This window comes from Melanostigma gelatinosum, assembly GCF_949748355.1.
Source record: "Melanostigma gelatinosum genome assembly, chromosome: 21".
NCBI lineage: Eukaryota > Metazoa > Chordata > Actinopteri > Perciformes > Zoarcidae > Melanostigma > Melanostigma gelatinosum.
In genome coordinates, this window is record NC_136654.1 from 16,781,980 (window position 1) to 16,808,902 (window position 26,923).

A 26,923-nucleotide genomic window follows, 5' to 3' on the forward strand; every position below is an offset into this window, starting at 1 on the left:
CTGGATTTAATTAATTTGTACCAACAAAGAGGAAGGGACACAAACACTGGACCGACATCTGTGCTGCTGTCTTGAGCCTCACAAGACACACACGCACTCTGAGGAGCAATAAAGCGGATTCTCTTTGAAATACTTTAAACTGTAACAGTGCATCGTCAAACAATGACGGGTGTATTTATTTTGCATTGGTTTATGTTGCTCAATAAACATTGTTAACTTGTTTTCTTCTGTCAAAGTCAGCGGTGGTGATTTGTTACGAGGTAGAACCACAAATGTCAGAACCTGGATTAGTGAGGTGACTCTTTATTTTGACCGTGTGAGAGATTTTGACAGATTACTGAAGTACTGTAGTTTGGTGCAAACGTAAACCTGTTTCCTCATGAAAAACAGTTTTGTTTGTAAGTTGTATTCGAACTAAATTCAGAGTTCAGTTACTGAATGAAAACGGTAGATTTAATGGTCTCAGGGAAAAGGTAAGTCTGTAGGTTATTTCTACTTTTAGTTTTTCATTTCTGACGAGTAATTCTGGTTGGATAATTATAAAAAGTGTTCTACGAAAGGAACCTTTTTGTGGCCGATTTGATTTGTAGAGCTCGTGACAGGATATAAAGATCTTTGTTTGCGCTGTCATGTTTTAATGAAAAGTTATATTTCACAATTCCAACAGTAGTTGTAATGGCTCAGAACAATCAACTAACCGTAGAAACTCGAATCTACTTAAATCTGTTACTTGTGCTGAAAATCGATTTACATATATTAACATATTACATGCTATCATTTTATGCAACACCGTTTCCCATTACATCTCTGAATGTGACCCGTTAATGATTCTTCTTTGTCGTTTCCGGCTGACGTGTTGAGTGCGTCTGAAGTGCAGCAGTGCGTCTGGATGGCCGACGTCAAAGCCGTTTTATTAATATATAAATGATGTAACTCTCAAAGTGCATCAGCGATTTATGACGTCCACGTTTAACCGTCTCCATAAAGAATGTTCAATCATATTTTACAACAAACACAGACAGAAAGCTGCTTCATGTTTTATGGCTCAAACATAAACCATGAGGTCCAGTCGTGAAACCGGTAGAACACACCGTACACACATACAGCAGGTTATTCAGGACACTTGACTACATTTAACAGACGAGTGTCAGAAGATCACTGATAATGTGCAATTTTCTAAAGTGCATCTCAACGTGATTTTTTTTGTTTGTTTTTTTACAGACATCTACAAACTGCACAGACTAAAGCCTTAGAGGACACACGGACGTCAGGCAGCAAAAGCCGCAGAAGTGCTGCTGAGAAAAGCTTCTAACCAAACATGAACCGATAGAATATACAATCAGGAGGCCGCTACAGCATCACATCTTCATCACACCTTCTGGTAAACCGCAGAACTTCCCTTTAATACAACACTCACGGTCGTCTAACCTGTCGTGCAATAATCAAGTATCATTTCTGGGAAATACACTTTACGATTACAAAACACATCTCTAGTTGTCAGAACTTTAATCACGTCTAATAATATAAACTCCTTCACCAATAGAACAACTTGCATGTCGCTCTTACAGGCGCAGGCAAAACTATCACCAAGAAAGGTTTTGTTTTTTTAATGTTTTAAATAGCTGCAAAGAAAACAGACAGTGAGAACATTTTATTCCGTGGATCCGTAATCTCCTGATCCTGTCATGGAAGGTTTCCTTCAGTAAGGTGTTACATTATAGTTATTATTTATATTAAATAGATAGTAAACTAGATAATACGCTGATCAACAACAAATAACAATTTAGATGAAAATAAACAGGACTAGTTCCAGCTTCTCAAAAGTCAATATTTGCTACTTTTCTTCTTCTATGGTCAATTGAACGTTTGGGTTTTGGACCGTTGCTCGGACAAAACAAGATGTTAGTTTAGTGGGAACTTGTGATGGGCTTTTCTTTTGTTTTCTGACATTTAATAGACTAAATAATATGTTTTAATGAACAATATAATCAGTCATGTAAAAGATCATAAGTTGCAGTTTGATTTCCAGAGGAATTGACTTTAACACAGTCTCCATTTTCTCTATAATTAGCACCAAATTACATCTTTACGTCTCTTCCAGGAAGCTTTCTATCAATTTACGTCTTTCCAGGAAACTTAGGGAGCAGTCGAATAAACTGTTGCCGATACGGCGACTGAGAAGAAGACCCAGAGATGTTTTGTCAACAGTGCAAAGTGAGGTAGCGCGAGCGCACAGTAGAGACGGCAGCGGTAGGCACCGGTGTTTCTGTGCAAAATGAGCCACATCTGAGACATGAGCTGCTGGTGTTTGGCCTTCTGCTTCCTGCATCACTCGCATCTCTGAACCCCTTTGCGTCTGCAAATATACAGTAAAGTGGAGCGTGAGTAAGCTTCATGTGAGTCGCTCTTGAACTGGAAGATAATTCATCTTGCAGCAGGTCTTTTTTTTGGGGGGGGGGGGGGGGGGGGGGGGTCTACTAATGCACAATAGGCAGCCCTTCCCCAGCTGAGGGTCCCACTCTGTTTTCAATCAGGTCCTCTTTAGTTTTCTGAATGCGGGAGAAAATCGCCCTGAAAAGTTCCTTGTACTCCGGCTGGTGAAAGTCCTCCATGTCTGTCAGAGCAGGACAAGCGGCGGCAAGAGATGCAGTGTGGACCGACTTGTGGATCGGCTCATCCTCCTCCTCCTCTTCCTCCTCCTCCTCTTCCTGCTGCTGTCCAAGGTGGCAGCGCCGCAGTAGCTCGTCGTACTTCACCTGCAAGGCACTGTACTGAGCGTCCACCTCGTTGAGCAGCGAGATCCCGCGATACTTCACCACGTCAGCACGGCGCACGCAGGAGCACTCGTGGTTGTGGACCCGGTCGGGAGAGTCGGGCGTCTGCGTGGCCCTCATCAGCCGCTCGCTGTCCCAGCGCTTCAGGACCCAGGGGCTCTTGGCTGCAGCTGCGTCCCCCTCGCTCTCCTCCTCCGGGTGGAGGAACATGGCGTTGGGCAGCAGGCTGTGGATGGCGTCCGGCCTGGTGGACCCGGTGGAGGAGTCGGACTTCCAGAGCTGGTGGAGCTCCTCGGCCTCACGCTCCAGCTCAGACACTCTGGCCTGAAGCAGAGAGCGAAAAAAAAAAAAAAAGAGTTTAGAACTCCAGCTGAACTCAAACAACAAGTTGATAAAACAAGCGTTGCAGTAGCTATTCTCACCCTTTCTTCTGACAGTATTAATACCACATCTTATACAAACGCACAACAGGTGAGAGATTCATCGTACATACCCGACAGCCCTCCATCCCCGCCAGCTGCTGCTCCAGCGCTGCATTGTCTCGGGCGAGCAGCTCGGCCTCTCGCTCCGACTCCTCCCTCTGCGCGCGCTCAGTGGCGAACTGGGTCTGGAGGCTGCGGAGGGATTGTCGCAGAGACGCCTGCTCCTCCTCGCGCCACGACATGTCGGAGGACTCGAGGCCGTCTGAGGGTTCGTCGCAGTCGTACCTGCGCAGAGACACAGGCGGTTAGCACTGCATGCATGTTTGTGGTCATTGATTTGTGACTGCCTTTAGAAGATTCTTTCAACATGATGAATGTTATAATTTCATTTTCTTTTCAGGTCATTTTCCTCAATTCTTCATGAATTGACAATAGTTCAGAATGGTTTTCTCCTGCCGATGAAGACCATGTGATACCCAGAGCAGGCGAGTAAGTGGACCTTGAGTGGATATTGCTTTGTCAACTTTTTGTATATGACTTTTATCATCGCCATGCAGGCTGATAATTTGTCTTATCTTTCGCAACTTTCATTTGTGCGCTTCATAAACGGGCAAAACAAAGTGAAAGGTGACGAGAAGTGCGTCGTGGAGAGAGACGGCAGCGGCGCGTACCAAAGGTCAAGGGTCGGGTTCAAACTGCAGATGCAAAATGTGACGTTTACAATTAACAGAACACTCCTGTTTTCCGGTAAATGGCAAACAAACGGTGTTGGAAATTGAAATACATTAAATCAAAATTGTAGTTTATTTAATATTTGTGAATATGTACCCTATACTGCAGTATATCTATCCGTCTTGGATATCTGTGGGGTTTTTTTTCTTAAATTTGTATTGGTAATAAAACGAAAACTGTTCAAATAACAAAAAAACCTAAAATAATTGCACAATGATTTATTTCAGCTCCATTCCAATTTAATGTATTTTTAATTATGTATATTTTTTTCAAACATATAATATTCATATAAAGTATTTTAATGCTATAGAATAAACCAAACCGACACGCCGCAAAAAACAATTCAGACGACAGAAAAAAATGAAACATAAATATGGGAGACGTTTGACAACTAAAAATAGAGCAGATGAGGCAAAGAAAAGCAAACTAAGCAAGGAATCAGGAACTTCTCAGTAGATTAGAGATCATCTGAAGAATAAATCTGAGCTGAAGAGAGATATTGAGACACGTTCGCGACTTTGACCCCTTTCCTTCCAACCTCATCCACCACAGGTCAGTCAGACCTGTTTCATGTCTCTCTGTCGAGTTAATCAGTGAGACTTACATCCGTCTGAGCGGGATGTTTTGAGGGAGCAGTCCTGACACGCACACGTACACACACTAAACTCAGTGAATGAGGCCGGCGCAGGACGGCCCAGTATTCGGAGTGAGACTTGCTGCGAGGTGGCCGACTGCCAGCAGTAGGATTAGCAGACATGGGGGAGAGCTGCAGTGAGCAGGACTCAGTGGAGGTTTTGCTGCTTCCCTCCTTGAAGCTTACAAAGAGCTTCTGGATCACTGAGAAGGCAGCTAAGAGGGTTCCTCTCCCTGGTTAAGGAATAAGTTAAAGTTCTTAAAGTCTTTTTTTAAAGGCTCAATACATCAATACAAGAGACACTTAAGCTGAATAATTCCCTGTCACAATCACAAGTTATTATTTATGAAATGATTTGGCTCTTAGCTTCATATTGAGGGCGCAGATATGAGAGGGGTGTCAAAAATAGTGTCTTTTAAAACTTTTATGAGCCTGAGGTGACGTCTTCAAGTTGACAGTGAACAGTCCAGATTAAAACCCCTAAATATTACATTCATGATGCTATGTGACGGAGTATTCATCGACCTAATGATACAGACACAGTGTGGAGTCCTCACCTGAGGGTGTTTTGCAGCTCTTTCAGGCAGGACACACTCTGAGAGCTGCGAGGCGCCCACTTCTCTCTGTGCGGACGCTTCAGAGGCTGAGACGGACTCAGCTTCAGCTCCTCCACCTGACGCTGCAGCTCCTCCACCTGCGTCTGCAGCAGCTCCACCGTCTCCGTCAGCCTGGGAGCAAAGAAGGTCCCTCGCGTTACTAACGGGGGACATTTTTAGACCAAAAAACGCTGGAAAATCGGTCCGCTTTTCTGATCCCCAGGCTTTTACCCCTGGATCTTCTGCTGCGCCGTCCTGTTGTCCACAACCAGCTTGCGGTTGCTGTGCTCCAGCTCTCGGGCCGACACGTCCAGCTGCTCGTAGACTTTAGCGTGCTGGTCGTTGACCTGCCTGAGGAGGTCCACCTGCTTCGCCAGGTACTGGAGGAGGGGACAGAGGGACGGGGTGGAAGCAAATTTCAGAAAAAAAGATGCACAAAGAAAGACATGGAAGAAAGAAACAGGGACATTGAAAATTGAGGCTAAAATCCGGTCTTAAACTTCCCTTTTCTGATTAATCTGAATGGCAAAATGTAATGTTTTTACTGCAAGATATTTAGAATATTGACAATTAAAACAAATCAACAATAAGTATGTCCAACCACCAGCAGAATCAATGGTTTAATGATTACAATGGTGCTCTTATTATTATTATCATCACCATTTAGAGGTTTTAGCTGAAAGCCTAAAATAAATGTTAAGAGCTAATCTGACATTTCTGTTTCCCAGTTACACCTGAATGCCTCTAAATCAAAAACTCCTTTAAACAACAGTTTCCTTCAGAACAGGTTCTCTTATCAGCCGTTGCAGCGAGAACACTTTGAGCCTTTTCTCATCTAATCTGCTTGCTGTCAATCAACAGACCAAACAGTGGAAACTGACCTGCAGTTCATTGTCAGGCTGCACCGGCACACTGGAAACAAACGGTCACGAATCAATGAATAACATGTAGTTAGTGTGTTGAAGTTGAATGTGTTGCTTCTATTTGTTTAGATTGTTTACGTGGAGTGGCGGATTTATCATTAGTGGCCTTTCATTCCAGTTCAGAGTGGCAGTAAAGCAGGTAATTGATTGCACTACAAGTCAAGAGCAGGATTCAGGCACGTGACGTCACGAGTATCCAGTCAAGGTCTTAAGAGATTAAACTCGGAGTGTCAGCAGCGAGAGAGATTTAGCGGCAGACGAGCCGTACTTGAGGAAAGGTAGCAGTTCTGAAAATCTGCAAAAACCTGAAGCTAAATATTGAATTTACGTCACTTAAGTTTAAAATGATGTCATGATTCGGTTGAGGGTTGACTGGAAATCCTGCAGGCACCGTTCTTAAATCTGTACAGAGGAAGACGCATATTTACGAGTAATATAATTGTAATTTTCTTCATTTATCTAGCAAATAATACATCAAGAGTACATTGGTTATGCTTTCCATAATAATGTTTATATATTAAATTGTTGCGTTTTAATGAAGAAACCCAATAATCACCCAGAACTTCTATGATTGAGACTTGATCCTTTTAAATATGAATGTGTTAAACTTAATTCAGAATGTTTTATTGATTTATTTACTATAAAGAGCACTTGATGATCAGTTCTAGTATCTTTTTAGGAGAGTTGTCTATAAATACAAATGGTACAATTACTTTTTTTTAACCCAGAAGAATCAGTGGAATTGGGTTGGGGTTAGAGTCGTGTCTTCAGGTCGGTCGCCCCTTTAAAAAAAAAAAAAAAGCCCCAAAAATAATCTTCAGACAGAATGTATGGCAGCTTGTATGTTGCCTGAGAAGCAGCATGTCCTCCCCTTCCCAAAGCCTTTGCATGATGTTGTATTCTGCCTTTCGGCTCATTTGAGGCTTAGATGGTAGAATTGAACACAGCATTCAAGAGGAACTCAGTGCTTCATGATGACCCAAGCATCAGTGACAGTACACCCTCTTATTGACAGCACACCCCGGCCCTTTGGATAAAGACACACAGTCGAACATAAGCCGGGGTGACGAGACGTCTCTTTACCTCGATCTCCTGCAGCTGCTCCTGGTTGGTGGAGTACATCTGCTGCAGCCCTTGCTCCAGCTCCCTGTTCCTCTCCAGGAGCGTCTTCCCGAGCTCGGCAGCCAGCTGCAGGTCTGCAGGAGAGACGGGGTGAGGGACCATTAGTGCTCCAGCGCTCATAGTTCAGTCCCACTGATGGAGACGTGAGGACTTTACCGTACAAGCAGCTTTGTGAGGTTGTTGTCGGTTGGCAGGAGTCCAGTAACCTACTTTTATCCACCTATATCTGAACTGAATATTCAAGTCTTTTGATAAGTAAGGACTGATGGTTATTTCCTGACTCAGACAATTACAGCCATTTATTATTTGTCTTTCTTTAATATACCATTAAAAAAACCTGCTAAATCAATCAAAAATGACACAATTGGGAGCAGAGACGGGGACATTACAAACACAAACCCATAAAGTTTCAGTGTAAAAGCATTAAAAGGAAGATCGAAGTCAAAAACACTTCTTCATTACAGACGGAGCTTTTCTTTTCCTTTTTCACTTTGCCGCATATGCGAGGGTCCTGCTGACTCCTGCCTTTTCCTGCAGTCAAGGTGCTTCATTTACACGAAAACAGCGGGTAGACTAAATGAAACACCCCGAGTGAAAATATGATATATTACAGGCTCACAAAATCACATGAAAATTCTTACAAATGTAACCTCCTGTGCACCTGCAGGGTTAAATATAGAGTTTGTAATGAAGCACATACATGAAATGTCCTATTTCCCATATTTGTTTGATTTGACTGTTAATATTATGAAATGATTGATATGATTCAATGAGCTTCAGAGACAAAGACTGAAAGGAAATTGTACCATGTTCAAGGTCTTGCTTGTCGTACCACGGTTCCTCCTCTGTGATGTCAAATTCTTGCTCCACAACCATGTCTGTCAACATCTTGGCGGTTAGAATCAGTCACACTCTCTGAGGATCGGTCCGCGGTTTAAACATGACAAAGGCAGAGCGCAATCTACGGTGATCGACGGTTCGGCCCGCGCGTGCTTCCTGCCGCTGTCTGCACGCCTCTGCAACCGGCACCGGTGTGCGTTCATCACAGACAGACAGACAGACAGACAGCTCACTGCTGCTCACGGCTCTGCTGCGTTGCTCCCGGGTTGGAATTACAAAATAAAAGCCGCCAACGTTGCAGCCAATTTATCACAGACAGGCAGATTCCAAGACCCCACTTGCTGGCAGCATATAAATATGGTTTTAATGTAATTCTGGATTAATGAATTACATTAAACGCATCGTTTCCTGCTGTTGTTTACCAGTATTCTACAAGTTATGATCAGTTCTTAAATATAATAGTTTTTAAATGGTGTTTTAAGGTATATTAAGGTGTTTAACTATACGTTTAGGAGAACAGGTAACATTAACTCTATGTGTCCAGTGGGATTATCACCTGTTAAACTGTGTAAAGTAACGTTAGTTGTTGTTTTTTCTCCTAAAAACGCCGTTGTGTCTGGAGGGAAGATAAGAATAGCTCACAGACCCAGTTACCCAATAAATAAAATGTATGTAAAAACGTTCAGTGTGATAGCAGCCCTGTTTTTAACTATAAACCATATGCATCTTTATATACAAATATAGTACGAATCTATCAGAGTTTATCTCGATATATCATCCAACAGTTTGTATTTTTTGCAGGTCAGTGACGTCTTGTTTAGTTTGTAGTAGTTTGTGCTTTTACTCTGAAGATTCGATGGCGTGGTTTCCGGTTTAGACCTGCGTCTCTCTGTGAGTTTGACGCATCGGTTTGACCGTCAGTTCACCACACCTGCTCCGACCGAAACCTGCAGCGCACAGAGTCCGGGTGACCACACGGGGTCGCTGCAGCGTCAAAACACACCTGTACTGAGACCTGACGATCAAGAATACTGTGATGTTATTTACAGCAGAGGTTCTCAATCGTTCAGCTGTAATGACTTCATGTTTAGACCTCTTATGCTTTTTGGATTATTAAGCTTTTTGCAAAACATTTTTGAATGGGATATCTATGGAGAACCTTTTCAAATCCTCTTAAACTTCTTAAACTTTCCAATCGTTGGTCTTCCAAATACTTTCAGCTACAGACACCATTCCAACTTTCAAATGTTGAGAAAACCCTCAACTATTGCCATATGATTCAGCGTTTTGATATCTTTTACACTTTTTGAACTGTCACATTTTAACTTTTATGATTGATATTTGGGTTGTTGTTGTAGTTTGTCCACAAGAGAGCGCTGTTTTCTCTTTAAAAAAAATGAATATAAATGATTAGTCTCACCACGTTTCAATTGCTTCACTTTTTCTGCAAAGCAATCAGCCTCTGATCACATATTATATTTATATATATATATTAAATTTTTTTTCTTGTTCAATAAAGGATCCGAGTGAAGTTTGATATTCTTTATGATTAAAGTAGTAAAATTAATCAATAACTGAGTTGTGATTAGCCTCTTTTTTTAAAGCTAATTAAATTAAATTCTTTAAATTAAATTAAATTAATTGATATTTTTAAATTAAAATGAATTACAACATTTTTTAAATTAAAATAAATTAATTTAATTTTTCATCTGTTCTTCCTCCTTAGCAATTTTACTTAAAAAAGAAACTTAGAAAGATTCAGATTCTTTTTATTTTGGATAATCTTTTTTTTTTTTTAAGTTAATTAAATTAAATGTTTTAAGTTAATTAAATTCAATGTTTAAAGTTAATTCAATTTAATACAATTTTTTAAGGTCATTAAATTTTGTTAATTGTTTTTTTAAGTCAATTCAATTTAATTACATTTTTTTATTCAATTATATTTTTTTAATTTACATTTTTTAAGTCTGCCACTTAGACATTTCAACTAGAAGGGTTTTCAGCAGTGCAGTTTAATGCATTTTCCCTTCAACATTTTTCAGCAGGTAGTCAGAATTTTTTTTGCGACTCATTTCAGCTTTCAGCATTCGAACGCATTATCTGCAGGAAATGCATTTTCTAGTTTGATTTAGACTTCTATAGTCTTTGTTATATGAAAGAGCGACACAAGAGAAATGTATTAGAAAGATATCTTAAAAGTACTTGCAGATTCCAAGAGTTATATATATTTTTGAGATTGAAACGTAATCTATTAATATTACACTGTAGATTTAAAAATAAAATATAATTTGTCAAACTATGAAGCTTTTTGCAAAAATATTTTTTTTACAGAAGAATACAATTTTCACAGCCCACCTGACCACGACCATTGTTCATATAAAGGGTAATATTGCACTTTTTACTTTACGGAGGCGTAGCTGCTTTTATGAATTTTTCTAAAAAATAACTGAAATGTTTGGGCCTTGGATTCTCTGGCAGTGGCACATCTTCAGGAGTCAAAAGAATAAAACAAATGTTGTACTCTTTTATATGATATCCATATCAGAATGATCCAACACAGTCCAAGATTGAAGCATCAAACAAAGTGTGCACTCTTGTCTGCTCTTGTGTAGTTTTTCGTTTTTATTTTGGAGTTTGTAGTCCAACATTCTGCTCTTTCCTTAACAAACTAAACCAGCACGAAAAGCCTTTTACCTGAGACACATATTCCCATTCATTTTTAAAGCCCTTTCCATTAACAGCACTATTATGACTGATGATTAACTAAGCTGTATTATGATGAAGTGCATTTCCATTAGGTGGCAGCGTAGCCTCATAATTTCATCTGACTTCCCTGATCAGCTCAACATTACCAACATAAAAGTCTGCCTCTTATTCACACAAAGAAGACAGTGGTTTACCAGTAAATCACTAATTTCAACACAAAAGAAATAAACGTACTGTGTGCTTGTGTGTGTTTATTCATAACCTTCTTTATCTTCAGAAAACCAAAGCAAACCAGGGTTCTCTATTTTTATATTTTCAATCAGGGGACTTCTCACGTCCACCGAACAATAAAACACCAAATAAAATGTGTCCTCCGCAACACTGAGATCAAATTAATATTGCAGAGAAGTTGCCAGGGGCAAGGTACCGGTTCCCGACTGAGGATCTTTAGTGTCCCTCTAGATGAGAACACATGGTTCTGTGTAATGTTCTTTGACGTGAATGTATTTCTATGACTTAATAGCAGTGACTCAGTGACTACTCAGCTGAACGTGGCAAATTGTGGCCTCCACCTAATTGCATTTGTGGCCACGCTAAGGATTAGCATTTAGCTCAAAGCTCAAATCTCTCAGTATGTATCTATTCTTTTTTGAGAGTATTCTGTTAGCCAAGTCATTTCTGCCATTCGATATGTAAATGTCTGTCTGTTTATGGTGCAGTTAAAATCATTACCCATGAATGAAAGTCCTTTTACAAGGTGTCACTAACCAGGAACAGATTTCCAAAAACAGATTGTGTGAGTGTTTGAGGGGCCGGAGCAGACACACTGACCCCGGGGCCACATTATTCAGCCAGGTTGAGGATTAGCTGCTGTAACATCAGTAAGCTTTTCCTTTCAGGCCCGTTCGCCCCGTCCCTTTCATCTCACATGTGCTCCTCCACCCTCGGCGTGTCCCCCTGTCTTCCTCCGCCATCCTCCTGATTTCTCCATCTGTGTTTTGCGGCTGTCAGCGAGATGAGAGAACAGGCGAAGCAGGAAGCGAGAGCTCTCTGCGGGGACTCGGCTTCTCAGAGTGATGAAATAGCTGTGATCTTCTTCTTTCTTTCTGCAGAATCAACACTCTGTGTGTGTCCCCCCCCCCCTATCTACACTTACACCCGTGGCCCTTTTTACTTTTTATTGATGCTGTATTGCCTTTTCATTTTTGATTCCCCCCCCGTGCACTCCTTTACTCCTGTTATTTCATATCTCCAGAGGTGTGTCTCAGATGCAAAACCGGCTGTCCAATCATGTTTCCTCTGTGGCAGCTGAGGCGTCTTCAAGCAGCACAATAAAGCGTCTGCAAGTCAAAGGATGTCAGATCAACGAAGGGAGGAAATGGAAATGTTTCAGGGGGGGGGAAGAGAAACAGGATGATTACCACTGTGCTCACAGACCCTTTCACACATTCCTTCTCTTCCCTGTAGCACTTTGGGTTAGTGATGGTGTTATTTGCTGCCGTTGCACGGAAGCTGTGACGTTAATGGGCGGCAGCGACTGGTAATGATTCGTTAAAAGAGAGATTTGGAGCTTTACTGATCCGTTTCCATACCAACTGCCTCAGTTGAGCGGTGTGTACGGGTGTAATGGGATTTGCAGGAAGTGCTTCTGGGAAGAACTTCAACACACACATATGACAAAACCTCTGACTGTGTGTGAGTGTGTGTGTGTGTGTGTGTGTGTGTGTGTGTGTGTGTTTTAAGTTAATCTTCAAAGCTCTTACGTTTAGCAGAAATCCATCGTGACAGGCAGCGAGCCTGCAGCCATTTTAATTTGTTGTGATTTTATTTGACTGATTCTCGCCCTCTTCTTTCATCTTCTATTTTCTTTCCTCCATCGCCTTTTGTTCTGGGCATGGACGCAACAAACAGTCAAGGATTTGGAAGATATACCCACCACGCTACCATGACAACTAGGCGGTTTGCAAAAGCCAGCGGGATGCCAACTCTCATGCAGTATCACATATGGGCTTGTGTGGGGAATGAAAAAACAACAGACAAAAGAACTCCGCTGAAGCAGACGGGCACACATACTGTGTACTGTATGTGCATGCATGGTATTGCTTTGATATTGCTCTGGTCCATCCATGTTGTTTACACGCTGAATGCAATAAAGAGGAAATTGGGAAAAGAGAGACGCAGAGATAACCAGAGAGAGAAAGATGATGATAACAGAAATTGGATTTGGGTTAAAGATAGCAAACTGTTAACACTGAACACCGACATCAAAGGCAACGATTGCAAGAGCAACTGTGAAACTATGAGTTTAATTTCCCAAGTAATCTCCCACCCCGGGGCCTGTGGGTAAAATAAAACTCTGTGAAGTAGATGAATTTAGCTAATCTATCTCGCACAGCTTCAGGGGATCACATAAGCACAGGGATAGACAATTACACTGGTGCCTCGTTTGGCGCTCACACTTTATGAAACGGGGACATCCCATTTTCTCTTGACATACTGAGCATAGATGGTCGTACTGTATGTCCCTGATCCCAAACACAGGACGGAAAACACGCCGTTTAACCAGCATCTGAGAGGAAAGTCCGTTTGAGAGGACGAAAGGTGGAAAAAGAGTGACTGACAGCTGCCTCCTGCTCCGGTGTTTTCTGTTGTGTGTGTGTGTGTGTGTGTGTGTGTGTGGATGAGAAGAGACGTGGCCAATGTTGCATCAAAAAGCAGTGCTGATACAGCAGACAGGAGGGATGATGGATGGTGTGTGAGACAAGATGCTTAACTCCAGTTCCATAAAAACAATCCAGCTGAGAGGGGAAATGATGAATCAATTTGTCAGTTGACAGAGTATTTCATTTGAAAAGTCATTTTTAGAGATATTCTATGTGGATGGCGATGTTGGCCGGTCCAACACTTTGATTTTCATGAAATGTGGTACATATATTCTTGTTTCCTAGAGGATGTATCCTAATAATAACTGATGCTTTTTCATTTTTCTGCCAAACGTCAGGTCAAAATACTTTGGTTTATGACCAAATACCTGCAAAACTAGCAACATTCCCATCATCCTCGGCTGTACTCTGTCCATCCATCTATTTTCTGCTCCTTATCCTTGGTTGGGTCATAAGTAGTCCAGACGTCCCTCTGCCGAGAAGTGATTTCCAGCTCCTCTTGGGGGATCTCACGTTCCAAAACCAGATGAAACATACAGTCTCGTCAGCGTTTTCTGGGTCCTTTGGATGTTCCACCTCTAAACGAAGGCACGCGGAGGGAGCAACCCACTGTTTCCTCTCATCCCGACCTCTTCACACTCGATTGCAGGCAGAACCGCATCATCTGCAAAAAGCCAAGAAGTAATTCTGAGGTCCCAAAACCGGACCCTGACCTCCCCTATAGGACCGGGCCTTTTGCCTGACAATGCCCCCGACTCCAATGCCTATCCTTGGGGGTATGGCTGCACTGTGCTATTCGAAGCTCGGGTCGGTAATGTTGAGGAACTTGCCAGAGTACGCCATATTTTTTAAATGATCCAACCAAAAAACCCAGCCCAGTAATGCCCACTCTTATCCAACGAAGGTAACCAGCAGCACGAGCTTGAAAAGTCCCTAAATCTAGCAAGAAAGTCGCCATGTCGTCAACACTGACTTCCCCAAAGCCACTCCTCCAAAATGATCATTGTGAACGTAAACATGGCTGTTGTTAGTACTCTCAGCTGTCAAGCTACAGCAGCTTGATGAAGACTTCAGTGCTGAGCAGTGAGTGCACGTGCAGAATACGAAGGCAGGCAGCTGAAGGAAATGACTGGACGGGCTTATTACAATGCATTATTACAATGGCACCGGATACCGAATCTTCCTCTTTTTTTTTGTCAGAGCATTTGATTTATTGATTGCCGACCCGGATGTTATGAGAATAAATATAACAAAAAAGTAGCTTTAACAAATGTTAGCTACTGCACCACGCTTAATCGTGAACATAGTAAACATGATTTGTTACTTTTTTTTTAACCCTAACCCAAATGAAATATGTGGATTTGTTGCTTTTACTTTAACAGGACATCAGACAATTGTATCACATTTAACAGACTAAATGTTCAAGAACATAAATCTCTGTGATTTTGCTTAACTCTGCACCTTGGTGGGATTGCATTTTTTTTCGGATCTGATGGGTTTAAGCACACACACACACACACACACACACACACACACACACACACACACACACACACACACACACACACACACACACACATACTGGGGGAAAAAAAGCTGAGCTGACCACTTCTCTCCAGCAGTGCAGTCCAACTGCTGAGTGAAGACAAAACGTCCTGGCAGCTGGCTCTGGTTTTTATCGGTGGCTTCAAATTCACCATTTTAAAGCAAAGCACTGACGTCAATTTGTCAACAGCTAGAATCAAAATGTGTGTTTTTTTGGAAGAGCTTTCGTCCCCATTAGCCAAAAATCTTTGCTGATTTTATTTATTTCACAGCCAGTTCCTGTTTTTGATGTTTCCTCGCAAAGCAGATTATGTTGAGCAGTTTTGCAAGAAAAATAAGGGAACATGAGTCGTGTTTTTTTCCCACTAGTTGCAATGGACACAGACAACTTTTCCCTGATACACAACAGTTTTGACTGTGTACTCTACTGGAGCGATGAACATCATTCTTTCAAAATCCCCATATTCTGTGTTTTGATGATGAAGGTGGCGAGTGCTGTCCCTGGATGTATTCACACATGCAGCAGTGTTGATAAAGTTATTGTTTTGCAAGTCACTGTTAAGTCTTAAGTGTTGGCTGTGAAGTCCAGGTTGGAAACTTTAAATCTTCAAGTCATTATGAGGCAATCACAAAAGGGCAACTGCACCCAGACTCTTAATATTCTATAAGAGAAGAGATGCAACCTCTTATCTTGGAAAACACTGTTTGTCATCAACACGAGAAACATGTGAAGTGAAAGGGATGTTTAAGTTTGTCCATAAACCAAAAACACACACTGGATTATTGAGAAGAAACAATCCTGTTATTGATGATATTGTTTTCATACATCAATGTCTGTGTGTTTGACTGTGAGTCGGTGCATTTAGTGACGTTCATCAGCTGCTACATTGTGCACATAGACAAAATAAGTGATTAACCTGCAGCAAACAAAATCAAATTCATCAATGATTCACCGGGCAGCTGACAGATGTAGAGAGAAAGTGTGTTTGTGAGAGATAGAGGGGGGAGAGGGGGGAGAGAGGGAGATGCTTGTGGCATCAGGTTCTTGCAAAGCTCAACACTATTTCAACCAGGATTGGATCGGTGTGTGTGTGTGTGTGTGTGTGTCTCTCTCTCTCTCTCTCTCTCTCTCTCTCTCTCTCTCTCTCTCTCTCTCTCTCTCTGTGAAGCGTTTATAGTGCCGCACCCTGTCCTCTGTGCGTAAAACCTCCCACGTACACCATCATCACACACCGCGTTTCATTCGTCCAGCGGAGGATAACGGTTCACCTCGCGGACAGGTTGGGCACAGATATGGGAGCGGAGCGGCGGCTTTTCTGCCTATGACACGGACGCACCGGGAGGGAAGGATGGCTCTAACCAGCCGGGAAATGTTGTGCTTGATCGGAACCGCCTGCCTCTGGCTGCCGTTGTTGGCGGAGGTACGTATACTCCTGTCTGGTGATGATGATGATGATGGGGTTGATTTTGCAATGTGGCCTGATTTTTATTTTACCCTTTTTTTTCTTGACCACTGTCCCGTGACAGTCACGCTTTGGTGACCTGAGCTGCATTTGTCATGCAACCTAATTTAGGTCGATCATTAGATTAGGAGGATTGATAAACCTCTACCGGAATTCAGGGCAATGCAACCAACATATTTAAGAACAGACTCGTGTCTGTTGTCGTGCTCCACGATAAAAACCCCCAGTGATTGATTTCGGGGTGCGTTTCCAACAAAGCAGGTGCAGGTCGGGACATTAAAAGCACCAGACACCTATAATCTGTATTTTAGCCAATTAATGGTGCATTCAAAGCGCATTGCACAATTAAGAGGGTACACGCACTCACGCGGCCATGCACGGTCTCAATCACAACCCCTCCACCCTCCTCCTCCTCCTCCTCCTCCGTCAGCGCCCTCGGCGGGATATCATGAGAGGAACCCATTGGTGGCTCCTCTGCCAACGCGGCGTGGTGGGAATGAACCCCGTTGAAGCTTGTCACAGCAGATCAGTCTGCTCAGACATGTTGGAGCCCACTACTAGTGAAGCAGGTGTTGTCAGGTGTGGGTCAGAGCACCCTGAGCCACAGCTGGTCAGGCTCAATCATTTATACCACCAAATTGTTTAAAAGTTCTCCGTATTCCAGTCGCAAAACAATAAATTAATGCTAAACCATTAATAATCAAATTAATTCATTTTCTGATGTTGTTCTAAGTGTGTGCTGTGCTATTATAAAGTGCAGCACATGAGCTGTATGGGCGTGATTCGTGGAGTATGTGCAGGATTTAATGAGACGCACTGGAAGCAGCCGTGCATGTAGCACAAATAGCACACTGCAGATGAGTTTCAGGTTTTTTTTCATTTCAACTTCACTCGACAAATCTTTTAATGCAGAAAGAGGCTACATAAGAGGCCATTGGTGGGAATCCACCAATGGCCAGCAGCCCTCTGTAATCTGCAAACTCTGCTTTGCTCTGAATCATCTATTACTTTATTTTCATATCGATCAAAACTCGTAAGATAGCTTCATGTTAAAGCAGTAAGTTGTAGTTAAGATGAAGTTGCCCTCATGGCCGGATCTACTATCAAGGGGTCCTGGGGTCCCACTCAGTCAGGGCCCCGCATGCCAATGCACATGTGTGAGGGAAGTATCTATAATGGGCACAAATACAGGTCACCATTTGTGCTGTTAGCATCATTAGCTGCTAGCCACCGACTCAGCCGATGTTGAGTGCAATAGACATGCTCTGTATTGAGCACCTTTAAGGTCAGAGGACCTTCGTCGTCATGTTTTCGTGCTTTACAAAAACAAAAAACAAACATTGACTGTCAAGAGGAAATGAACTGTCTGATGTTTTGTTGAACCATCTTGAGTGCAGACTTTGTTGCTCCTTCTTCCTTTGTGCCCGTCATAGTGACTGTGCCCACTACAGGGCTTTGTCATTGGATATACACAAATGCTGTTTTGGTGCAATTGTTGGAAAGACTGATGCTGTCCTTCATCTTGGGACGACAATCTTGTATAAATGCCAGCCCACCATCATCGAGCACCTGCTGTATCTGCTGTATAGGCAAATCCACCAACCCTGTCTCCTAGAAATGTGTATAGGTTGTGAAGCTAACATGTATGATAGATCAGATGGCAGGAAACCACTTCACCTTTCACAAATAGCGGTGCTACAGGAATACAGGTTTGGGTTCCTTTCAGGTTGAATCCAGGCGTGGTGCCCAAATCTTAAAAGAGGAAAATCATCTGACGACAAACTGAACAGCTTACCAGAAACAACCAGTCAGGGCAACACAGGTTTTTATCATTTAGCACTAAAAGGTTGGACCATAAACATCAGTTTTCTATTCTGCAGAAACACGTTTTCCCTCCGAGCAGAAATGGACTCTTGCTTCTTCATTTCTTTCCGTCTACCTTCACAGTCCCGGCTCCAGTGTGTGTTTGTGTGCATTTGCATGGCCAAACACTGGACGCAGCTGTGAGAGCGTCATAACTGATTACCGCTGTAATCGAGCCGTGTGATTGATATGAACGGAGATATCAGCAACCATGTTCGCTACCACAGGTCACCTGTTCCCGCTGTAATGCCATTAAGCTGAGCGGGGAGGCTTCTGGGAGGCGTCTGCAAAGTGTGTTTCATACGTGTGTGTGTGTGTGTGTATGTGTGCGTGTGTGTTTGTGGGTTGTCGGTTGTCTGAAGCGCAAAACTAATCTGTGTGAAGGTGAGATGTGTCATATTTCTCTGCCCTCACAGTGGCAGCACTGTGTGTGTGTGTGTGTGTGTGTGTGTCCTCTCCTCTTCTGCAAGGTGCCCCACTGTTATGTAGTGGTGTGACCTGATTTCTGAAAATGAAACCGACATTCTTCTGTCAGATATTATCAGATACTGTCTAGTAATATTAGTGTGTGTGTGTGTGTGTTTACACTGTACGCTACGCTTTCACACCTGGGTGGTTTGTGTTTTTTAACTCTGACTGGTGCTCCCTGCTGTTAATGAATAAACTCATTCACAAATGCAAGTAAATTGTGAAAATACTCCTCAGTTTACAGCCTTTTCTCCGCTCTCTGGTTTCTGGTATTTAGGAACAGGTTTGCCGAGGCTGAAGCACAATCAGTGACAGTTTTACTGTTTTAAGAACGAGTTGGATTCATCCTTTAAGTGGCCATTCAAATGTATCGCCTCCATGCAGATAGCCGTCCAATTTGTGCATGTTTCATCTGGATTTGGTTGCGGTTGCACGACGCCCTCAGCAGAACGACGGCGGCTCCGCTCATTTGTTATCAAACACTTCAAATGACGCAGACAAAGGCAGCTTGTGTGCATGTGAGAAGAATCACTGGTTTCTGTCAGGAGCGACGGTGGAGGTGCTGGAATGTTGTTGCAGAGCTGCAAAAACCTGTTCGACCGGATTGGTGTAAGAAGTGTCACTATCATCGTTGGTTTATGTCAATGTTAACCCTCTAGTGACCTAAATCCAGCCAACCTGTAACCACAGAGCAGTGGACGCTCAGATGGGATATTGAGGATTTATTTTATTCAAGAGTTTCTCTCCATAAATGAATAACTTCATGTTCTGGGGCCCAGTGCCTTGTCTGCTAATTAAAAGGAAGAGAAAACATAACCTCCTGACCTCCACAGTGTGTCTTGTTGTTGGTCTGCGGTTGTTTCACTGACATCGCGTCTTTTGGGGCTGAACTCTGAGATTATCAACTGACATCCTGGTCTTCTGTCTAACTTGCTGCATCTGTCTTCCCGTCTGCAGGTGGTGGCTGAGGACAGTTACTTAAACGAGGTGCAGAACTCAGGTGAGTGGGAGGTGATACTCCGAACACAGCACTCTCGTCCTGTCTGTAGTCTGAGCTATGAATCAAGTGTCCCTCCATCCAGCCTCTCCTCCTACACCATCGCTACCAATCTCCATACTGTGTTTCTTTTCCCCTGCAGTTTAACCCACATTCTGACTCACGCTCACATGAAACCCCTCTGTTGACGCCTCTTCTCCGCTCTCTTTATCCACCCGCCTCAGCCCTGCTCCCACACGATAGCTTTTACCTCTCCTCCTCCCTGCGGCCCTCTGCATTTCATTTCCCTCTTTTCTCCATCCCTGAGAGGAGTGGAGGCCATGTTGGGGGGTGGGGCGAGGGACTCCTCCTTCTCTGGCTCGTTTCCATCACAGAAATATCTGTGCTTTTACAGCCGTGCACACATTGACAGAAAGAATTACAAACACACCTCTCAGCTACCTGCCAAACCGGCGAGCTCATGTGGAAACCACCTCAAGGCTCTCTCTAAAAAAATTAAAAAAGACAAGCACCTGGACAGCAAGTACCACAATTCAGCAAATGTTGCACAAGATGCTTCTCTGTTGCAACGGTTGCCTCCAGCTCTCCTTTGTTGCACAATATTCTATTTAAAAAAACCGGGTTAGACGTTGAGAAACAGAGCGGCAATTTTCCCATATTTGTTCAAATGTGTGTGTTTTTCCACACATCACCCACCCCCCATACAGCCAGCCTCCGACTGTGAAGCGTGTCAAAGACTCATTGTGGCCGGGAAATGGATTATGGGTAGCGGGGAGACTGAGTGTTCCCATGGCGATGGGCAGAGTACCGTTGTCGTGGCAATGCGGAGGGTGTTAGCGGCGAGCGTCGTGTGTGTGTGTGTGTGTGTGAACGCTGCGGGTGTTGAGATGAATGAAAGGACACGAGTGAGGCATACATGGCGAGGGAGGAGGTGAAAGTAGTTTAGAGAATTTAAAGGTGCAGTGATGATAAATATCAAAACAAAGAGACATTTGTTTAAATGTCACTTTCCCCCAGAATGCATTTTTACTTTATTAAAATGTAATCAAGCTGAGTGTTTAAGTGTTGTTGCCATTACAGATGAAATGCAGCTTTAACATTGTTTAACAACAGTGACAAGACATACATCTCATGTTATCATAAAAACAAAATCAGCATAAAAACTCACAGAGCACGAGGGTTTTTGTCCCAGTAAGTCAGTGAACCCGCATCAATAACACCAGATCCTTAAACTGAGGCAGCTGAATAGAATTCAGCCATCATTCATTTTCAGTATTTTTCTGCTGTGACGTGTCATAATGTCCCTGGTGAGAAAAGTCTGTGATGAGCTATAACATGGCCCACTTCCAAACACTGGAACTCGAGTTAATGTCACCTTCGTCATCAGTGACTGAATGTAAGAGCTGGAAAAAAAAGTTGAAAAAAAACATTTTCAAGGTAAAATGTCAAACATTTGCTTGTTCCAGCTTCTCAAATGTGAGGATTTGATATCATAGATTTTGGACGGCTGATCGGAAGAATATTTTCTGTCCCTTCAGAGACAAAATGAGTATTAAAGTCAACACGTGTATTTATACTTACAAGGGGGAAAACGCGTTGAATTAAGATGCATGTTGGTGAATTTTTATCATGTATTGTACAACTTTTGATGCACAATCATCCACCAGAAAGCTCCAGAAATACATTTCTTATAAAACATTCTACCTATAAATTAATCATAATTTTTCCTCTGTATTTTCTGCAACCACACCAAACATAAACACCACCACCTCACTTCATCACAAAGTGATCATCGGCACACTCTGCAGCTGTATTGCAGCAGTTTCTCTACTCATTATAGAGAAACTACCAAGTGATTCTCTGATTCACTTGGTACGGCCTACACAGGAACAATCACCATAGGACCCAAGTTTGACCCGTGTTCATTGTTACAGGGGTTGAAGTACGGATGCAGCGCTTCAGTAAAGACACACTTAGGAAACGAGTAAATCAGAGTTGCGGTCTGTACGTCGTAGAAAGCGATTTGCCCTCTGTCATAATCCACAAACACGCCGACCCGCTCCACTTTCCCGAAGTTTACTGGCACGTTTGGAGAAGTGAAGGTTTCGAACTTATCCTTTACGAACCGGATGGCCCAGAGTCCACAGTGAGGACTTGGAACAAGGCCCTTCTTCTGGACGGACGCCTTGGCCACGCCCAGACTCCATTCAGTCTTCCCTCCCACGAACACCTCGAAGTAAAACCTCCGTGACGAGAAGCCTCTCTGTCCCAGAACAGCGAGCTTTGAAGCGAACGTTTTTGGTTTCAGGCTCTGTTTTTTTTTCGTACCTGAACTCATCCCAAATCTCACCTGTTTCTTGTCATCAGATACGATGAGCTGAGGGTGAGCTGTATCGGGATCGAGCACCACGTCCACTTCGTACTGTCGGATGCATCTCAGCGTGGCATCGTTAGACACGTCTGTGCCGTCAGAGACGTTTTGTACTTCTGTACTCATTTCATTCAGCAACATTCGCAGTTGAGGAACTGCTTTGCCCAAAGATCTTTGGATGTGGAGTATCTCCACTTGCCTCTTGCAACTGATTGTGTTCAAGTCCATTGTGTGTGGTAGGATGGGTGGGTTTGGGGAGCTTTGAAGGAAAGAAAGCGGGTCTTCGTTCCGTTTCAGCTCCCTCAGCGTCCCCGTTGTCTTCTGCAGCTCGGTGATCTCTCTCCTAATACCGCTAATGAACCCAGCTGCTTGTTCTTCTGCTGCTTTTTGCTTCTCCTCGATCACCTTCACAACCAACGTCTGGCTCTTCTGGATCTCATGCACCAGTGCCGTCAAGTCCTTCACGCTGTTCGCTATCACATCTTTAGTTTCTGTCTTGCTTTGTTCCAGTGACAAAATCACTTCTAGAACTTTCTGCAGCCTTTCTTGGATCATCTGCTGAACTTTGGCCTCAGTGTCTCCCAGCAGAGCCATCTTGTCGTCGTACGAACGCTGCACAGAAACGACGTCATGGTTCACGTGGCGCAAACCGGCGCAGAGGTCACACAGCAAAACCCCGTCGTTCCTGCAGAACAACGTCAGGAGTCTGTGGTGCTCCTTGCAGATCTTGTCCTCCAGGCTCGCCACGGGCTCAACCAGCGTGTGTCTCTTCAGGCCTGCAGCTCTGTGATGAGGCTCTAGATGGACGTCGCAGTAAGAGGTCAAACACTCCAGACAGGACCTGACGGCCTCTCGCTGGGCGTCGGTACAGATGCCACACAGCACCGCTCCATCACAAGGAGCCTGCTGTTGGTCCGGGCTCCAGATGTGAGCGTCGGTCACTTGAAGGGACACGAACTGCGATGCGAGCTGCGAGATGAAAGTGTTGACCTTAAGGTCCGGCCTCCTTTCAAAACTCTCCTTACAGACCGGACACTGGCTGACTGGGATGCCGTTCCAGTAGCGCGTGATACAGGACATGCAGAAGTTGTGTCCGCATGGTGTGGAAACTGGACGAGTGAACACGTCCAGGCAGATGGGACAAAGAAGCTGGTCCTCAGACAGAAGACTGTTGCTGGAGGCCATTTCTGAAAAACAAACAAACTGGAACATGAAGGCATGGAGTTTGACCAGTTGTTATGAAATTGAAGATGGACGAAAATATCACGCTGTCAATCGACAGAAAATCAATGTGAAACTATTTTGACGATCAAATTGTTTAAGTCATTCCTTTTAGCAAAACCATGAAAAGTTAAGTGGCTCCACTTTGTCTTCTGTGATATCTGATTGACTGAATGTCTTTCTTTGGCTGTTAAACTGCTCATCGACACTGTACTACTTGCGCTTTAGGAATTCTTCAGATGTTTCTTATATTCTATGAACCAAATGATTCATAATTAATCGAGGCAATAACTGTCAGATGATTCAGTCTGAAAACAATGGTTAGTTGCGGCCCTAAATGCATTTCTTACCCCACACTGAAAAGTGTGAAACCTGCATTGTTTCCGTTTGCGGTCAGCTATTTAGAAAGGAATGTAGTACACACCCGCAAGATCAAGCTGAGTCATCAAACATATTTTAACAGAAACCACAGAAGGATTTTGAAAAACAAACTGTATTTGTCATATACCAACAAGACTACTTGTCTATATCCAAGTGCAAAGCCGATGAAGACCATGAAATGTGAAAGATTACTAAATGGACCTCGTGTTTACATTATTTCTCCAACAAGACAACAAATCTTTTTAATTATGCTCGAGAAAGCAGCATTTCACAACAAAAACTGCTCCAAAAGCAACACGACAACATACACACAACATAGATTTCACTGCTTACGAGTTCATAGTGAAAGTGTGGCTCAGTAACGTACTTACGTCTGTGGCTGTTGGTCTGTAAAGGAGAAATGATGACGACAGAGATGCTGGTTGTTTAACAGGAAATAAACTTGCTTTCAGTTTCTTAAAGAGACAGGCACCTTTGTTGGGTGTCTGTTAAGTCGGAGGCTTTTTTTAAAGGTTTGGATAGAGTGAGGGCTGTTTTGGGGTCCAATGGATAGCTGTGTTCTGTGTTATTTGTTGTTTGAGGATAGATTAATAAACAAATAAATAAATAACGAATGAAATTTTACAAATTACTGAAAATAACATCATGCAATGCTTTCTTACTTTATTACATTTTCATCAAGTTGGCAAACAAACTTTTATTACCACTACAGATCATACAGCTTTAAAAACAGTCTTATTGACATTGACGAGACACTTTGTGTTATCATAAGAACAAACTCACCAGAACTCTGAAACGTAAGCAGCTACACGGAGCTCAGCCATCGTCATACATTTCAGTATTTACAACTGTGTTATTATTACTGCGACATGTCAAAAGGCCTGTTATGAGCTTCTGCGTGGGTTTCTTCCAAACACAAGACCCTCACAGATGTAAAGCCTCCAACATAAGGGCCTGAATGTTGGAGCTGAAAACACGCAGTGAGGAATGCAATTCAGCACTTTGTGAAATCACAGAAATATTGATTGTTTTCATTGAGTCATATTGTTTCCTCTTTTAAAATAACCACAACAAAGTATTTCCTGCAACAACACCAAACAAACAACACCACTGCATTTAATCAAATAGTGATGATCTGCACATTTTGCTTTCCCCGCTACCAGTTTCTCCTTTCTGCATTTACATCACTACGTATGGAATCATCTATTAAGTTAGCTCTTCTGGTTTATTTCCCTCTGCTTGATATTGTATTCGTAATAATTAATAAAGGTAATGATGTGTTTGGATCTAAGGCACACTGAAACTCAACAGAGACAGAAATCAATAAAGGAAGATGGTTCATCTCCTTAAATGCTTTACATATTTAGTGATTATAAAAAGCTGCTTTACCAAAATTAGTTTTTTGCAATTAAGCACATCAGTTGCATTTTAGTAAATAACCCACGAATTACCCCGTCCGGCCTACAGGAACAATTATCATCGGCCCAAAGTTTGACCCGTATTCGTTATCACAGGGGTTGAAGTACGGATGCAGCTCTTCAGTGAAGACACACCCAGTGAACGAGTAAATGAGAGTTGCGGTCTGTACGTCGTAGAAAGAGATTTGCCCTCCGTCATAATCCACAAACACGCCGACCCGCTCCACTCTCCCGAAGTGTACCGGCACGTTTGGAGAACTGAAGGTTTCGATCTTATCCTTTATGAACCAGATGGCCCAGAGTCCAAAGTGAGGACTTCGAACAAGCCCCGCCCTCTGGACGGACGCCTTGGCCACGCCCAGACTCCATTCAGTCTTTCCTCCCACGAACACCTCGAAGTAAAACCTCCGTGACGAGAAGCCTCTCTGTCCCAGAACAGCGAGATGTTCTGTAAACACATTCGGCGTCAGGTTTACCCTCAAACCTGAACTCATCCCAAATCTCACCTGTTTCCTGTCATCAGATAAGAAGAGCAGAGGGTGAGCTGTATCGGGATCGAGCACCACGTCCACTTCGTACTGCTGGATGCATCTCAGCGTGGCATCGTTAGACACGTCAGAGACGTTTTGTGCTTCTGTGCTCACTTTATTCAGCATCATTCGCAGTTCAGAGACGGCTTTGCTAAAAGATCTTTGGATGTGGAGTATCTCCACTTGTCCATTAAACCTGATTGTGTTCAAGTCCATTGTGTGGGGTAGGATGGGTTGGTTTGGGGAGCTCTGGAGGAAAGAAAGCGGGTCTTCGTTCCGTTTCAGCTCCCTCAGCTTCATCGTTGTCTCCTGCAGCTCGGTGATCTCTCTCTCCATACTGCCAATACACCCAGCTGCTTGTTCTTCTGCCGCTTTCTGCTTCTCCTCGATCACCTTCACAACCTCCGTCTGGATCTCAGAGATCAGCACCGTCAAGTCCTGCACGCTGTTCGCTATCACATCTTTGGTTTCTGTCTTGCTTTGTTCTACCGTCACCTTCATGTCTCGGACCTTCTGCAGCCTTTCATGGATCATCTGCTGCACTTTGGCCTCAGTGTCCCCCAGCAGAGCCTTCACCTCTCTGTGCGCGTGCTGCACAGAAACGACGTCATGGTTCACGTGGCGCAAACCGGCGCAGAGGTCACACAGCAAAACCCCGTCGTTCCTGCAGAACAACGTCAGGAGTCTGTGGTGCTCCTTGCAGATCTTGTCCTCCAGGCTCGCCACGGGCTCAACCAGCGTGTGTCTCTTCAGGCCTGCAGCTCTGTGATGAGGCTCTAGATGGACGTCGCAGTAAGAGGTCAAACACTCCAGACAGGACCTGACGGCCTCTCGCTGGGCGTCGGTACAGATGTCACACAGCACCGCTCCATCACAAGGAGCCTGCTGTTGGTCCGGGCTCCAGATGTGCGCGTCGGTCACTTGAAGCGACACGAACTGCGATGCGAGCTGCGAGATGAAAGTGTTGACCTTAAGGTCCGGCCTCCTTTCAAAACTCTCCTTACAGACCGGACACTGGCTGACTGGGATGCCGTTCCAGTAGCGCGTGATACAGGACATGCAGAAGTTGTGTCCGCATGGTGTGGAAACTGGACGAGTGAACACGTCCAGGCAGATGGGACAAAGAAGCTGGTCCTCAGACAGAAGACTGTTGCTGGAGGCCATTTCTGAAAAACAAACAAACTGGAACATGAAGGCATGGAGTTTGACCAGTTGTTATGAAATTGAAGATGGACGAAAATCTCACGCTGTCAA

The 26,923-nt window shown here is 43.5% G+C and overlaps 4 protein-coding genes across 5 annotated transcripts in view; 1 reads left to right on the forward strand and 3 right to left on the reverse strand.

The window, feature by feature from the left end:
• Positions 1-1,108: 1,108 nt before the first annotated feature.
• On the reverse strand, positions 1,109-8,134 carry LOC306795311 (cerebellar degeneration-related protein 2-like). The gene is made up of 6 exons (XM_079293785.1): positions 8,010-8,134; positions 7,165-7,277; positions 5,390-5,538; positions 5,120-5,290; positions 3,268-3,481; positions 1,109-3,098 (listed from the first exon to the last, which is right to left on the reverse strand). The coding sequence occupies exons 1-6, from the start codon at positions 8,089-8,091 to the stop codon at positions 2,478-2,480; spliced, it is 1,350 nt and encodes a 449-aa protein (XP_079149911.1). The 5' UTR covers positions 8,092-8,134; the 3' UTR covers positions 1,109-2,477.
• Positions 8,135-16,252: 8,118 nt separating this feature from the next.
• Positions 16,253-26,923, forward strand: part of LOC306794712 (neurotrypsin-like) — a 25,402-nt gene continuing 14,731 nt past the window's right edge. Inside the window, exons 1-2 of the mRNA XM_079292896.1 lie at positions 16,253-16,378; positions 19,709-19,751. Of these exons, the coding sequence (XP_079149022.1) occupies positions 16,280-16,378; positions 19,709-19,751 (142 nt within the window). The 5' untranslated portion in view covers positions 16,253-16,279. The remainder of the gene's footprint in view (positions 16,379-19,708; positions 19,752-26,923) is intronic.
• Positions 20,766-23,304, reverse strand: LOC306795281 (E3 ubiquitin-protein ligase TRIM38-like; the record flags this gene model as incomplete). Its single annotated transcript, XM_079293748.1, has 1 exon — positions 20,766-23,304. The coding sequence occupies one exon, from the start codon at positions 23,302-23,304 to the stop codon at positions 21,628-21,630; it is 1,677 nt and encodes a 558-aa protein (XP_079149874.1). The 3' UTR covers positions 20,766-21,627.
• Positions 24,368-26,923, reverse strand: part of LOC306794902 (E3 ubiquitin-protein ligase TRIM21-like) — a 3,380-nt gene continuing 824 nt past the window's right edge. Inside the window, exon 2 of one of the 2 annotated variants that reach the window (XM_079293148.1) lies at positions 24,368-26,851. In XM_079293148.1, coding sequence (XP_079149274.1) covers positions 25,169-26,833 — 1,665 coding nt within the window. In that variant the 5' untranslated portion in view covers positions 26,834-26,851 and the 3' untranslated portion in view covers positions 24,368-25,168. The remainder of the gene's footprint in view (positions 26,852-26,923) is intronic. The other variant, XM_079293149.1, reaches the window with a different exon arrangement.